The sequence below is a fragment of the Talpa occidentalis genome, unplaced genomic scaffold (assembly GCF_014898055.3).
Source record: "Talpa occidentalis isolate TD23 unplaced genomic scaffold, MPIMG_talOcc4v2.1 talOcc4.7, whole genome shotgun sequence".
In the NCBI taxonomy this organism is placed as follows: Eukaryota; Metazoa; Chordata; class Mammalia; order Eulipotyphla; family Talpidae; genus Talpa; species Talpa occidentalis.
Window position 1 is genome coordinate 121,710,100 of NW_023605083.1, and position 15,516 is coordinate 121,725,615.

At 62.2% G+C, this 15,516-nt stretch overlaps 1 protein-coding gene across 5 annotated transcripts; it reads right to left on the minus strand.

Moving 5' to 3' along the window:
- Positions 1-872: 872 nt before the first annotated feature.
- On the minus strand, positions 873-14,599 carry UBTF (upstream binding transcription factor). 5 transcript variants are annotated; one of them, XM_037491759.2, is made up of 21 exons: positions 14,182-14,599; positions 11,263-11,396; positions 9,529-9,704; positions 8,915-8,998; positions 8,668-8,823; positions 6,329-6,393; positions 5,925-6,045; positions 5,452-5,562; positions 4,988-5,121; positions 4,690-4,831; positions 4,335-4,376; positions 4,106-4,219; positions 3,866-4,021; positions 3,391-3,546; positions 3,179-3,289; positions 2,673-2,761; positions 2,380-2,569; positions 1,568-1,615; positions 1,395-1,466; positions 1,172-1,315; positions 873-1,092 (listed from the first exon to the last, which is right to left on the minus strand). In XM_037491759.2, the coding sequence occupies exons 2-21, from the start codon at positions 11,318-11,320 to the stop codon at positions 970-972; spliced, it is 2,292 nt and encodes a 763-aa protein (XP_037347656.1). In that variant the 5' UTR covers positions 11,321-11,396; positions 14,182-14,599; the 3' UTR covers positions 873-969. The 5 variants fall into 5 exon arrangements, with proteins under 5 accessions (XP_037347656.1, XP_037347657.1, XP_037347655.1 ...); XM_037491760.2 differs by lacking the exon at positions 14,182-14,599 and adding an exon at positions 13,751-13,769; XM_037491758.2 differs by lacking the exon at positions 14,182-14,599 and adding an exon at positions 12,514-12,560.
- Between the last annotated feature and the right edge of the window lie 917 nt (positions 14,600-15,516).

The window sequence follows — 15,516 nt, forward strand, 5'->3', positions numbered from 1 at the left end:
ATAGGAAGCAGTGAGTGGCTTCAGTACACCCCCCAAAACCAGATATTAGGCAAAGCAGAGGATGCAGAGAAAGGGGCCACCCCAGCCTGTTCCCACCAGGACCAGTGTTTCCCTGGTCCACCAACCCCTTTACAGATTCAGACTGAGGTGGGTGCCCCCTTCTCTCTCTCACACACTCACACACATACATCCACAGGTGCACCCATGTTATGTACAGGACACACGCACACACGCACACACACACATACACTTGTCCATATGCATCAAGACCGTTTTAAAAAAGTCCCAGACCTACCCCCTAAACCCTCCCTCTCCCAGAAATGACAACAGAGACGGCAGCCGAGATCGGTAGGAAACGTCTCCTTGACAGCTCAGAGCTTAAAAAAAAAATATATATACACATATATAAAAAACACTTCTGCCCCCTCCCCCCAGGAGTGGGTCCAGGCAGCTCCTCCCTGCAGGGGGCAGGGGAGAGGGCTGTGGGGCAGCGCCCATTCTCTCACAGGCACCCGCCCTCCTCTCCCCACCTCTTCCCTGCCTCCAGTTCCAATGCAGGGGTCCAGGCAGCAAGCCCCTCTGGGGAGGGTCCTTTCCCCCCCGCCACGTTCCACCCACCCAGGGGCTGGGCTGCAGGTGTGCAGGGCCTCACTAAACTCTTTGGGACCTCCCCACCCCACTCCTAGGTCCATTGTCCACGCCGGAGCCACAAGTGCAGAAGAGGGGTCGGCTGGGCCAGTCCAGTGGTGGCTCAGGCTGCCAGTTGTACCCCCCAGAGGCCCCCCAGAGCTGAAGTCTCTGAGGCTGCAGAGTCCCGGCCTGGGTTCCTCCAGCCCCTCCCCCCACCATATGTTGTTTAAAAAAAGAAAAGAAAAGAAAGAAAGAAAGTGGGGGAGCCTAGGGGGCGGGGGACAGAACATGGGGGGGAAACAAAGGTGATCAGTGGGGGGAGCCCCGGTGGGGCGAGCCTCAGTTGGAGTCCGACTCCGAGGAGTCCGAGGAGGAGGAGCTGGAGCTGCTGCCCTCCGACTCGTTGTCCTCGTCGTCGTCGTCGTCGTCCTCCTCGTCGTCGTCTTCGTCGTCCTCCTCGTTCTGGGGGGTGAGGGGGGCTTTACCAGGCGCTGTCCCTGCAGGTCCGCGCCCTCCCCCTCCCACTGGCCCCGCCACCCACCTCATCCCCGTCCTCGCTCTCGTCTTCGCTGCTGGACTCGGAGGAGTCCCCGCCGTCCTCGGAGGAGTCCCCATCCCCGTCCTCCTCCTCGTCCTCCTCCTCGTCGTCCTCCTCGTCGTCCTCCTCGTCATCCTCCTCGGACTCCTGGGATGGAGGCGATGGTGAGTGTGTCTGTCATGTCCCGCCCTACCCCCCCACCCAGCTGCCTGGAGGGGCTCCTCACCGACTTGGACTGTAAGGTAGTCCGGCTGGACTTGGGGTTCGGACCTCGAAGCTTGGTCAGACTCTTACGTTTCTGCAGCGGAGGATGGGGACACAAAGGGAACAATCGTGAGTCCCACAGTCCCCCCATCTCCCCATCACTCCCCCACCACCCTGTTCCCAGACCGGACTCACATTGGAGATGTACTCTTTATACGCTGCACGGTCCTGGGGAGACAGACTCTGGGGAAGACAGGAGGGGGTGATGGTTGGACTCCACACAAACACCGCAACCGAGCGCTATGCAGAGGGCTGAGCGACTCGTGATCACATCTTCACCCCTGCCTGCCCCCCACCATCCCCCATCCCCTGGGTCTCTGCGGAGAGCCCCTGGGATCTGAAAACACGACTCCAAGTATTTCTGCTTCAGATGCCCTGAGTCGTTCTCTAAGCTGCCCTGTCTCAAGGCTTCTGGCTCGCATGTCTCTCCTGCTGCTCTAACCACACGCGGACTCGGAGTCGGGGTCTTCCTCCACTCGGGGGGAGCCCCGATATGGGCCTCCTAGCTTGGGAGCATCACTCCCACTCTAGCACCAGTCCAGAGCTATGGACCAGGCAAGCCTGGGGCTTGCCAGGCTTCTAGAACACCTGAACCCTGTTGTTTCCCTGGGTCCTCAGCCAACCTGTGAGGGTGGCAGCGGGGACATAGGTGGTTCTCCCTGTTTTATAGATCCAAACTCCTCAACGACGCAGGGGCTGGGAGCTCAGAGGCTGGAGGGTCAGCCAGAGCCTAGGAGGGGGTCTCTGGTCCCAGATGAAGGAGGAAAAAGCAGCTTGGTTTGGACTTTCCTACTTCCTGGGGATGTGACCTGGAGTAAGCTACCTAATGCCTGATCTTGGGCATTAAGGTCCCCTGCAGGATAGACGGGCGGCCTAGTGAGATCGTGAAGGTACCCCAGCCGGCACAGTGCCGCCCTATCCCTGCCAAGGGTCCTGTGCCCTCTCACCTTGACCCAGATGTCCAGGTGCACCTTGTACTGCTTCTGCTGATCCTCGGCCAGCTTTTTGTAGTGATCCTTCTGGCTTTGGGAGATGCGCTGCCAGCGGCTGCCGATTTCTACCATGCGCTCCTTCAGTGGCAGGTGGTTTAGCTCACCGTTGGAAAGCAGCTCCTGAGAGAACTTCTGGTAACCATTCCTGGGAGGTGCAGGTGGTGCAGGGACAGTCAGGATACCAACCATACAACCTTCTAGCTCTGACTGTCCCCACCCCCAGGCTGGGGTCTAGCCCCCAGACTCACATGGGAGGCTTCTTGGGTTCTCCTTGGAACTTCATTTTCTTGGATGAGTTTGCAGCAGCAGGCGGTGCCCGCATCTCACTCAGCTCTCTCTGCAGGGAAACCCAGGAAGGTCACTCACCCCAGCCCAGCTCCCAAAACAGTCTGACCCATGCCATTAGTGCCGTTGCTGACTCTCCTTTCATAAGGAAGGAAGGGGGAGAAACTGAGGCATTGCCAGGGAGCCAATTCCTAACAACTCCCACCTGTGTTGGGCACTGCTGATGAAAAGTGCTTTCAAAATCGCACTCGTGATGAGTATCGTCACTCCAGTTTTAATGACGCCTGACTGAGCCTTGGAGAAGGAAGTGACTTGTTCAGGGTCAAACCACCAAGGCTGGGGATTCCGGCTCCAAGCTCCACACAGTGAGGAAAGCTGCCCACCCCAAACAGGGCTCTTGAGATTTTCTGTGGAGGCAGGTGGCCCCTCCATCCCGCCCCACTTTGCTAACCAGCAGCCCCCTTCTCACCTCATATCGCTTTTGGTCTTCAGCTGCCTTCTTAATCCACATCAGTTTCTCCTTCTTCTCCATGTTGTTCCATGTCATCTCCATGGCTTTCAAGGCCTTCACCCGGTCATTCTGGGGACAGACAGAGGCGTCAGCTGTGGGAGGGTCATCTGGGGCTGGAGCAGGCCTGCATGGGCAAGCTGTAGAACCACCCCTTTCCCACTCCCTGCCACCTTGAAGCGGGCCAGGTAGTCGCCAATGACGCTTTGTTGCCAGATCTCCTCGGCTCTCTTGGGTGACTCTGGCAGTTTGCCCCGGTCTTCACGCTCCCCACCTGGCTTCCTCTCTGACTGGGCCTTCAGTGCTGCTTCGCGGGCCTTGTACTTGGCCTGCCAAGGCGTGCACAGGGTGTAAGTTTTCTGGCCACCCCCAGGGGGCGCGCGATCCCCATCCAGCTCTCCCCCACACTGCAAGAGGGAGGCAAGCAGAGGCCAGGGCTGCTGCACATGTCTCTAGCATCATCAACCAGCTCCCCAGAGACCCAACTGCCCTCAGCTGACAGCTTCCCGCCTTCCGGGTTTGCTGGCCTCCCAACCCCACCATCTGAGCCCAGACACACGTGTAGCCGGCTGAGGAAATGCAGCTCGCCCTTAGGGCAAAATGGCCCAGGCTGGAGCCCGGCAGGCCCTCTGGTCTGGCAAGTCTGACCTTCTTCTTCTCTGACAAGTCGTTCCACATGCGGGCCAGCAAGCGGGTCAGCTCGCTCTCTGAGAGTTCCGGCCGTTCCTCCTGCAGCTGCCGCCGCTTCTCTTCAGAGAAGATGAACATGGCTGATACGGGTCGCTTGGGCTTCTCTGAGCCACCCTGTAGACGTGCAAAGAGGGCTGGGGTCCACCCAGTGCTGATGGAGCCTGGTCCTCTCCCCACCCAACTTGGCTCCCTGCCTACCTTGCCCCCTTCCTGGGAGGGCTTCTTGGAGGCAGGGCTGGTGGCTTGCTTCTTGTTGATGTTCAACATTTTCTCCTCCCCTAGGACGCGCTGCTGCTCCTCCTCGGGCAGGCTCTGGTCCAGGGAAAAGAGGTCGCACGGGCTGCATGCCTGTTCCCAGGGTGGCCCAAAGGCCTTGCCCACCAATCCCCAGGCTTCTCTGTCCACAGTCTCACCCATGGGGACTCACCTCTAGAAAACGGAGCAATTCCACCTCGTAATCTTTCTTTTTCTGGGAAATGAAGAGGATTTTGGGTCAGTGTGAGGGCAGCTTCACTGGAGGCCCTCTAGAGGAACAGCAGCCCACAGCAAGCTGTCTAGGCCTCACCGAGGCTCTGGTCACCCTCCAACAGGTGTAAGCATGGAGCCCGAGACTGTCTGCCCTTGATCAGCCCAGATGCTGAACCTAGTTCCCTGCCTCCCCTTCCCAGAGCCCAAGGCACCTCTGACCAGGGTCTGACTGACCCTAGCTAGGTCAGACCTCAGGCCTCCATGCCCCAGTCAGGGGCCAGGAGTCTCCAGGAGTTCTCCCGGCCAGAGCTCACCTGGTCGCATTTCTTGTGATAGGCGTCCTTCTCCTTCTGAGAAAGTAGCTTCCACTGCTGACTGCATAGCACCATGCGCTCTGTGCTGGGCACATCCTTCATGTTGGCCATCAGCTCTGCGCAATACAGTGAGTAGCTGTTCCTGTCAACACCAGCAGGAAGGGAGGGGCACCCCAGTGAGCAACCAGGGTAGTCCCAGACAGCAGGCCTCTTTACTCTCAAACATTGGGCCGAGTCCCTTTGCCAGTCCAGCTCCTAGCTGCCAGCTGCCCACCCACCCACCCAGGGCAGTGCTCACGGAGGTGGCTTGGTGGGTCGCCCATCAAACTTGTCCTTGAGCTGGCGTTCGGCCTTGGTGAGGGTGGACTTGGTGATGCCCTCCTCACTGATGTTCAGTTCGGGGTGCTTCTGGATATAGTCTCGCATAATCTCCTGCAGAGTGAGGTGGGGGGATGGAGGCCAACGGGGTGTGGGGTTAGCTGGGGCCGGGGTGAGGGGAGAGCCGCTGGGAGGGGGAGGCAGGGAGCAAAGCTGGGGGTGGCCGTGTGTCTGCTGCCACACGAGACATGGTACCCTGCCCTGCCCTAGCCTGCGATCTCATGGGTGGGTGGGGGGGAGTAGAGACAGAGGCGAGGGGCCCAGAAGGCCCCTCCCTCAATGGAGAGATGGGGAGTGACTGCCTCCCGCAGAGTGCGGAGGCCAGAGTCAGAGGGCAGAGGCTCGTGAAGAGCCGGATGGGGAGGAGCGCAGCGGAAGCCTAACCTCGTACTCCTTCCGCTGCTCCAGGGCCTTATGAATCCATTTCAGCCTCTTTTTGTCCGAGAGCTGAGACCACTGCTTCCCCAGGGAGTCCTTCACCTCCTTCGTAGTGGCCTGCAAACCAAAAGCCGTCAGACACACACAGGCAGCCAGGGGCAGGGGCAGGGGCGGGGGGAGGGGGTCACAGAGGCCCCCGCCCCCTCAGGCCACAGGAGGTCACATGAGTGTCCCCCACAGGCCAGGAGGGGAAGGCGGAGAGGCGGGGGTCCCGCCTGGGTGCAAGGGAACAGGCTCACACACGCACGCACGCATACGCTCGCACGCCAGCTGGCCCAGGCCCTGTCCATGCAGCCCACCCCTGGGGAGGGGCCTCCTCTCCTGCTCCCCTGCACCGTGCGTGCCCAGCCGACCTGGCGCGGCTCCCCCCTTACCACCGCTGTACGCCCTCCACCCCCACCCCCTGGCCGGACACTCACATCTGGCCGAACTTTGAGATACACCTTCTTCTCATGGGTGTACCACAGCTGCTGGGGGGTTTTGGGTTTCTCGGGGATGTCCGACTTCTTGGCATTCTGGATTAGGTCTGGGTGATCCTCCCTATCCAGCGTGTGGGGAGCAATCATCAACGGGTGGAGGGGGGAATCCTGTCAGGGAGACCCAAGCTAGCTGCCCCACCCACCAGGTTCCTAGGCCTACTTGGGCTTTGTAAGACAGCAGCTGCCTGCCCATCCCTACCCTTGAGCTTGGCCCACTAGGGTCTTACAGGTGACCCATCCACCTTCCACACCTCAGGGAAGGCAAGCTTGAGGTTCTGGTCAGTGCCAGCCTATCCTGCCACACCCAGCACCCTGTGGCCCACCTCTGGGCTCCACTGCCTTACCTGAAACGGGCCAGATTTCGCTCGAACTCCTGTTTCTCTCTCTGGAAGTCCTGAATATATTTCATCTGGGGGGAGGAGGTCACGGGGTCATCCACAACCCAAGGCCTGAGTTACAAAAGCCACCCAGAGTCCTCCTGGCTAGCTACTTGGCTGTCCACTTGGTGACGTGAGTGAACAGAGCATGGTGGGAGCTAGCAGGTAACGAGGGTCTGCCTCCTGGGGGGTTGGGGAGACTCAACCACAGCCCAGACTGTTGGCTTAGAACCACACACAAGGGGCCTCCCAGAACACATCTGAATCCCTTCCCTCTTTAAAAGAGGTACAGAGTCTCACCAGGGGGTTATGACCCTAAGCAGTCATACCCCCTGAGCTGCAACAGGGTTAGGATTCCCCTTGCCGGGATCCACCCCCCCCAATTCCCATAATGAGGAGTCAGGAGGTGTAAGTCTTGCCCGTTGCTCCCTTTTCTCCTGTCTGGCAGCCCAGCTGGCACTGGCCTGCCCATCAAGAGGTGTACACAGGGCTGGGTCACACCAAGTCCTGCCCTGCAAGGCACCAGGGGAGATTGTGTTGAAGAGAATCCAGGATGCACTCTTGCAACACAAACCATCCTAATGCACCTGTCTCCCGAATTTGAATTTTTTCCCCCATCCACGCTCTGGGTGTCTAGCTGTCCTTCACAGTCTGACACCACCTGCCTCCCCTCTTCAGCCATCATGTTCTTCCCTGCTTCTAACCCCCTCATCTAGGCTCCTTGCTACACGGCTCCTTGCGCCTCCTCCCCCCTTGCCCTGCTACCTGGCAGCCCTAACCACCTCGTCTACCCCTTTCTCTCCACCACCTTCCCGGCATCCTGCCTTCCTCTCCACACTCCTCACTCTTTTCCCTCCTTTCCAGTCTTTTTTTTTTTTGTTCCCCATCCATCCTGTCCTGGCTCCCAAGCAATGTTCACCTCTCCTTTCTCCATCACTTTCCTAGATCAACAAGAGCCAGGGGCTCACTGTGCACGAGCCGCATCCCTGCCTCTCACGGGCACCAGGGGCAGGCAGGATGGCAGTCTCACTTTCCTCGGGGCAGAGCCCAGTCTCCTCGGCCCGTCTCAGTCCTCCACAGATGAAACAGCAGCTTTTAGAGCCGGAAGGTACCACACAGCTGAGGCCCACCCTCCCTCCGTACCTCAGATAAAGACTAGGCCTGGAGAAGCAGAGCGACTTACCTCAGGACACGCTACAGCAACTGGATGGGAGCCAGAACAGGCCCAAGTCATGTGTCCCCAGGCCAGCACCCTGTCCACCTTACCACGTAGCTTCTTCTGCCCTTCCCCGGAGCTGAGCCCTCTGCCTCTCCCCCCATCCTGTGAGTGTCTGGGTAGTGTGTGTCCAGCCCACGCTGGACATCCCCCATCAAAGGTGTCAAGGAGAGCTCCAGCGATTCCCACTCCTGCTCAGCTTGGTCTTCAGTTTTACCCAGCTGAGCTGGCTCTGAGCTTTTGTGGGTACAGAACCCATGGCAGGTGAGCTGCAGTCAGGGGGACACACGACCAGGGAAAGGGCCATTCACAGAACAATGACCAGTGCCCCTACCAGAAAGCTGGCCACGCACACTTTTGTTTCCTTTCTTAGCAGATGTGCCTCCCATCTCACCAACATCTCTCCCCACCCAGTATCTCCTCTCTGTCCATCGCTGTCCCTACCTCACCTCACCCGAGTCCCATCTGCAGGCTCCAACGCTTTGCTGCTTATCTGTGTGAGAGACCACTCGCCCTCACAGGGATGGCTGTGTCCATCCCTGCCCCAAGTCAAGGGTCTCTGATGGTCTGGGACAGCACGAGGCCATCGGGACAAGTGTGTCTTTGGGTGAACAGGTGTGCCTGGGGAAGGAAGTCCATCTAACACGTGGACATGACAGTGAGAAGAGTACTAGACAGGTGGTCCGGGGCACTCACCCCAAGTCCTGCTCTAGCATTATTAGCTGTGTGGCCTAGGACATGATACCCTCCTGCACTTCAGTGCTTCGCCCATCAAATCGGGATAACCCCTCCTCTGGGGTTACCTTTATGAGGATACTGTGAACATCAAACGTGAACCATGTTGGGAGGGTGAAGAGCTGCAGTGGAGCCTAACGAGGACACGTGCGTAGAAGAGCGCTATGAATTCTCCACGGGGCAAAAGGTGGGCCCGAGTGCCTGCCTCAGCCCAGTGTGATGGTGTGTGGGCCTGGGAGGGGGTGAGAGGTGTGGCTGCTCAAGACCCTACTCTGTGCTGCTGAATTGCCCATGTCCCATGTCTACACCCCGTTTCCGTCCCGCCAGCTGCTCCCAGTATTTCCACTCCTCCCACCTTCTTCTTCTCTGGCAGCTCCTTATATTTCTTGGATAGAATCTTGGTTAGGTCCAGGTTGCTCATCTCAGGATGGAGTTTAGCATACTTGGCCCGCTTCTCCATGAAAAAGCGGAAGTAGGGGGTCAAGGGCTTCTTTGGAAAGTCTGGGTGTTTCTAGAAGGAGGGACAATGGAAGGGTGAAAGTTAGACACCATCCATTCTTTGGACCACTCTCTTACCCCTCAGATTCCTCCCCGACACTCACCTTGAGCTTTTTGCCCTTGTAAGGATTTTTGACATGTTCCTGAGCATCAAGAATTAGTTCTGTCAACGTGCGGAATTTTCTCACCTGGAGGAAAAAAGGAGATAAATGGAAGGGGAATTTCAGAAAACGGAAATACCACCCAGTACTGTACTGTTTTCCAGTGGGTCCCCACTACTTTCCACTAGACCGAAGTTATCAAAGGAAGGGGGGCAGAGGCCAATGGCCGCACAATTCAAGCAGCCCCTGGCACCCAGGCAGACACCCAGGCACTGCCCCATGCCAGCTAGAGTCCCAGGCAGTCAGTACACACCACCAGAGGATACCAACAAGGTTGGGTTGTCCATGTCAGCACCTTACTGAAGCCCCCGAACAGCTCAGGTGACAGAAGCTCTGAGACGGTAAGTATTCAAGGCCACACAGCAAAGTGACAGAACTGAGAACAGTGGGCCAGTCCTGTCAACCGTTCCATCTCCCAAAATGCACGAAGGTGGCTGCATGAGCACCTCGCTTGATCTCTTTCCTTCCTCCTTACAGACTTCTGTTTCGTCTCCCCCACCAGGAAGCTTGAGGCAAGGGTCTGTGTGGATATCTATTAGGGAAGGGGGATTAATTACCTCATTAGAAATCTCCACCCACTTATGCTTGCACATGTCTCCAGAAAAGTCTTTAAATGCTACTTTTTCCCAGTCCATATGCGACTCGGTGGTTTTGAACTTGGAGCTATCATTCGATGGAAGGTTGTTCTTCATGCATTCCAGCAAAGTCAGCATGTCTTCCTGGGACCAGCGGTCTGGTGAGAGGTGACAAAGGCAATCATGCAAGGTTCATGTCATCCCCCTATCCGTTCCCCGGTTCTTAGGTACTCAACCCTTCCTCCCCTGAAGGTCCCAGGCACTAGTTACCTCCCATCTGAAGGCACAGACAAGACATGGTCTAGCCCTAAAGAAAAATTAGGGTCACAAGGATTAGAGCAGGGACCCCAGTCCAGACAGGGTCACACCTAGAAAGCTAGATTTGAACTCATGTCTGGCTTACTTCAAAGCTAACATTACTTCTGACATGCCAAGCTGCCAAGGGCCACTATTTATTGTAAGACAGGGAAGGAAGCTACTGTGATTTAGGGCACCCTGTGGCAAAACAGGCAGCTTATCAAAGAGGGGAAAAAGCAGAGAGCCAACACGTCTAAATGTCAAGTCCATTTCAAGTCCAACACATCTAAATGTCACCAATTTCAAGTCCAAGTTCTAGGTGGATACCTAAATGTGTAAGGATTGAGAATAGGGTGTGGGCAGTGTGGAGAAACCACATGGATGTTTCTCACCAACACAACTAAAAATTCGCTAGAAATTAACATTAGAGACCTGGATACTCCATCACCCGCCCCCTCGGGGTCCCCTCAAAGACCAAAGGAAAGTATTGGTCAACTAAGAGAAAAATTGAATGGAAATGAAAAAACCTTGCAGGGCAGCTGTGAGGCTGGGGGGCTGGGGGGGTGGGGGGTGGGGGGCCAAGGTCCTACTCCAGGGAGAACCCTCAGAATTCTGAATTATATTCTCAGCCCATCTCCCTATGGAGGCAAAATAAAAGGGGTCTGGACTAGCTGTTTACATACAAATAAAACTATTTGTACAGAAATGCAGCCCCAGTGAAGCCTCTGGAGGGTGATGACACTGGAAGGTGAGCTGGGGGAAGACAGCCACGGGGCCAGGAGTCAAGAGGGCTCTTCATTTGCATGTGCATCTTATGACCGGGGCCAGAGTTTCCAAAGAGCAGGTCATATGGACCCATAATCCTCTCCCCTCCCAGTGTCCCATAGGCATTGCCAGATGCTCAGTGCATCCCACACCCTGGCCCTGTCCACACTGGATCTCTCTACTGGACACGGTAAGCAGTGTGGCCCATGGCTTGGGGCTTCAAACCACCAAACGCCCTTTACTTCCACCTGCCTCACCAAAAATCTTGTTCTCTGAACAATTATAAAAAGCCCACAAGTCTCCTGGGTCTGCGGCTTCTTGCCATGCCTTCCGCTCTAAGACATTGGGCCAGGCGTATACCCTGCTCTGGGAACCCCAGAAGGAAGGTGTAACTGGACTTCCCTCTCTCTAGCTAAATGGGGGGACGAGAATGTGAAAACACCATCTATAGGCTCAAGGCCAAATAATGTGGGCTGAGTCAAAACCCCTAGTGTGAAGGATGCTTGACTTTGGTAAATAATTTAGACCTTTCGCCCCAGCTCAGGTCAGAGAAGGCAGACTGGATGAACCCTTTAGAAAGGGAGTGGGGCCTGCAGACAGCCTGGTGGTAACAGGGGGCTGAAGTTAAAGAGGACTGAGGTTGGGGACTCCTACCTTGGCCTTTGGGGGCGGCCATTTCCAGGTCTGTGGGACAGTCGGCCTCTCCGTTCATTCTCCAGCCGTCCAGCCAGTCCAGCCACCTCCTCGGTCGTGCTGGCCGGGCACCCCGGGATCAAAGCCACCTCACCCTTTACAAAAGATACCAGGGCTCACTCACGCTGGCCTAGAGGTGAGGGACTTTCTACTCTCCCTCCCCCAGAAGGGAGGGGGCACAAGTCCACACTCTCAGAGACCCTGCCGGGCCCGGGCAGAGTTTGATGGGTCGGTGGGGGTGCGCCCCTCCGCCGCCTCCTAACCCCCTCCCCCCGGCCCCTGCAGCCCGGCTCCGCGGCGTGCGCCCTCCCCTGCCCACGCGAGAGACTGCTCCCGGCTCCCGCGTGCCGCCAGCGCCCGCCCTCCGCCCTCCTTCCCCCACCCAGGGCCAAAAAAAAAAAAAAAAATCTCCTCCTCCTCCCTGCGCCCGCCCCGGGGAGGCCCCAGGCTGGAGGGCGGGGGAGGAGGAAGGGCGGGTAAAGGGCGCGCGCGGCCGTGGCGGCGGCCGCGCGCCGCAGTCTCCACCTCCCGCCTCCCCCCGCCGGTTCCCCCCGCCTCCGCAGCCCGGCGGGGACCCGGACGCAGCGCAGCCGCCGCCAGCCCCGGAGCGCAGCGGCCGCACCGCCCCCGGGGACCGGATCCGGATTCCCGCCGCCCCCCTGCGGGCGCCCGCCGCCGTCTCCGCCCGCGCGGGCGGACGAGCCGCCGGAGAGGAGCGGCCGGCCCTGCCCCCCGCCCCCGCGCCACCCACCCCGGCCGGAGGCGCCGCCGCCGCCCAGCCGCCCCGACGCGCACGGAGGAGCCGGCGCAGAGGCGCGACCGCGGCGGGAACCGCCGCCTCCTCCCCCGAGCCTGCGGCCCAGCCCCGCCGGCGCCCCCGCCCCGGCCTCCGGGGAGCCGAGCCAAGGAGAGGGCGGGAGGACGGCGGCCGGGAGGCGGGGGCGCCGCGCTCCCCGGCCCCGCCGCCCCCTCCGGCGGCCGGCGAGAACTGCGCCGCCGGCGCCGCGGAGCGCGGGCTCCTCCGCCCGCGGCCGGGCCCGCTCGGGCCTCGCTTCCTGCCCGCCCTCCCCGCCCCGGCCCTCGGCGTCCTCCCCCGGGCCCGGCGCGGCTCTCGCCCGGCCCGGCCCGCGGTCAGCCCGGCGCCCTCCGGGCCCGCCGCGCCCCGGCTCGCGCCCGCCCGGCCCGGCCCGCGTCCTCCGCCGCCTCGGTTACCCGCGCCGCGCGGCCTCCGGGCTCCCCGCTCCGGCGCTCCCTCCCCGGCTCTGCGCGGCGGCGCCTCCCCCGCGCGGCCGGGCACAGCCGCAGCTCCCTCCCGCGGCGGCGGCTCCTCCTCCGGGCGCGGCGGCGGCGCTGGGGCGGCGGCTGCTGCTGCTGTGGCGGCGGCTGTGGCGGCTGCTGCTGCTCCTCGCGGCGAAAAGCACAAAGCACAGCGCCCTCCGCCTGCAGGCAGCCCGCCCGCCGCCGCCCGCCGGCCCCGGCCTCAGCTCGCACACCCCCCGCCGCCGCCGCAGCTCCGCCGCCGGAGCGGGGAGGAGGAGGGAGAAGGGAGGAGGAGGAGCGGGAGGGGGCGGGAGAAGCGGGGCGGCGAGCGCGTCCTTCCCCGTAGAGCGCACACCGACCCCCGGGGAGCGAGCGCCAGCCCGCCCGCCTCGCCGGCTCCGCTCCCTCCCACAGCCTGCCCGGGCGGGCTCCGCGGGGGGCAGCTGGGAGGAGGGGCGGGCGCTGGGGACCCGGGCGGCCGAGGCGGAGGGAAGGAAGAGGGGAGGGGGTGCGGCGGCGGCCGCTGCTGCCGGGGGGGGGGCCGGGGCTGGAGGCACGCAGCCGCCCGGATGGCGGCGGGGCGCGGAGCCGGGGCGGGCGGGCGCCGAGCGCGACCTCGCCCGCCCGCGGGGAGCCAGCGGGCCCGGCCGCGCGGGAGGGAGGCGCCGGGCGCGGCCGGGGAGCGGGCCGGAGCGGGGCCCGGGCGGCTGGGAGGCTCGGGGGCCGCCCGCTGCCCCGCTCCCCCGCTCCCCCGGGTCCCCCGGCCCGGCTCGGGCTCCCGCGCGCCGGCCCCGCTCCCGCCTCCCGCCTCCGAGCGGCCGCCCGCGCCCACCCTCCGCCCCGAGCGCGGCCGCCCGCCCGGGCGCACGCAGCCGGCCGGGGCGCCCACCTCGCGGCCGGCGCTGCCGCGCTGCCCAGACACGAAACCAAAAAAAAAAAAAAAGCCCCTACAAAATGCCCGCCCTGCAAATTGGAAAAAAAAAAAAAATTCAGCCCCAAAAACAAGCCCCGGAACCCTTTCTTCTCCCACCCCGCGGCGGCGAGGCGCGGGCTCCGGCGGAGGCGCCTCCGGGAGCCGGTTCCATCCAGCCCGGCATGGCCCCCAGGCCCGCCCGGGCGCGTGCGGATCGGCGGCGCCGCCGCTCGCGAACCCCTGTCCCCCGAAATGCCCGCGCCGGGGCCCACTCACCGCGCGCGCGAAGGGGAGCGCGGCCGGGGGCGCCTGGGGGGCGGCGGGCCGAAGAGCCGGGCCGCAGCCGCCGCCGGGGCCGCGAGTCGCCAGACAAAGCCCGAGATGGCGAAGCGGAGCGACGGCTAATGGCGAGCCCCACGCGCCGCGCTCCGCCCGCCCCGCTCCGCCCGCCTCGGCGCAGCGCCGCTCCGAGCGCTCGCCCGTCAGAGCCGCCCCGGCGCCGCCGCCTCCCGGGCCGCCGGCCGCGCCTGCCCTCCGCCTCCTCGGCGGCTCGGCCTCACCCCTTCCCTCCCACCGCGCCGGGGGCTGCACGAAAATTAAAAAATGCTTTTCTTTCTCCCTCGCTCGCTCCCTCTTTTTTTTTTTTTTTTTTGGCAGGGCGGGCGTGTGGAGACTTTTGGGTCTTTGCGCCCCCAGCTCGCACTCACCTGCGGGGCCGCCGCGAGGCTGGGGGTGGGGGCGCGCGGGCTGGAGCCGGCGAGCACGGGTTGAAAGCCAGCCAAGCTCTGCAGCGCCCGACCCGGGCGTATACGCCGCCGCCAGTCCCCGCAGAGAAATCGTCCTCCTACCCCCGCCTCCATCGCTCTGCGTTTCTCTTCCAATCAGCCGGTAGCTCGGCGGCTCCTCCATTCTCTGGCCAAGCCCGCTGCCTAGAGCGAGCTCCACTCCTCCATCTGCTCGCCCGGCTCCTCGCTCCCCTGCCGGGGCCGGCGAGGCGACGTGAGGCCGGAGGGTGATTTGCGAGGAAACCTGCCCGCTCCCCGCGCCCAGGGCGCCCGCCCCGCGCCGCCTGCCTCCCGCTTCTCTCCTGCGTCTTTCCAACTCTCCCCTGTCGCCACTGGCGTGTGTCTGAGTGTGTGCGTGTTTTTTTTTTTTTTATTGCTCTTTGCTTTTGCAACCCTGAAGCCAAAGGGGGGGGGGGAGCCCGAGGAGGGGGGTATTACACAAAAAAAAAAAAAAAAAAAAAGGCAAGAAAGAAGCTCTTAGGTTGGCAACACATTGCGAGCCGGGGGCGCGCCCGCCTCGTCCGGCCTCAGCGCCCGGCGAGGCCCTTCCGGGTTCTGGACGGGCCTCCCCGGGGGTCCCTCACCTCTGCCGCGTTAGGATACGAGGAGTCCAAGCAAAAAGTTCTCCCCCGGGGCCGCAGCAAAGGGCGTGAGGGTGGGAGTTGGGGCGGGGGGTTCTCGAGGAGCAGCGGCCATTCCTCCCGCCCCGGCGGCGGCGGCCGGGCCGGAGCGCGTGTGGAGGGCGGAATCCGGGCGGGCTCGCGCCGAGGGGCTTCCGGGGCGAAGTCGGAGCCGGGAGGCCGCCTTCGCGCATCTCCCCTCGGTCTCAGCCGGCTCCCTTTAATTTTTTTCCCTCTCCTTTAATCTAATTTCTTCCAACTCCACCTTTGTTGTTACCGGCGTCACGCCGGGACCAGCCAATCCCCGCCACGCAATCAGCTTGTCAAAAAGGCTCGGCCAGCCCTGGGAAAGCAGGCCGCGGGCGCTGCCCCCTCCCCACCCCACCCCACCCCACCCCCGGCGGCGGCGGGGAGCCGAGAGGGGAGCCCGGCCCCCGGGCCGAGCCGCCGCCGGAGCCGCGGCCCGGCAGCCGCCGCGGGGGCCGCCCGGACTCCACCACCCCGTAGGCCGGGGCGCGACAGGCCTGGGCGGGGGCCTCGGCCACCCTCCCGCCGCCGTCGGCCGCGGTCGTGCGTCTCGGCCTCCCCTCCTCAGAGGGAGGATTATCAGGACGCCGGGAGCCACCCGGCCGCGTGA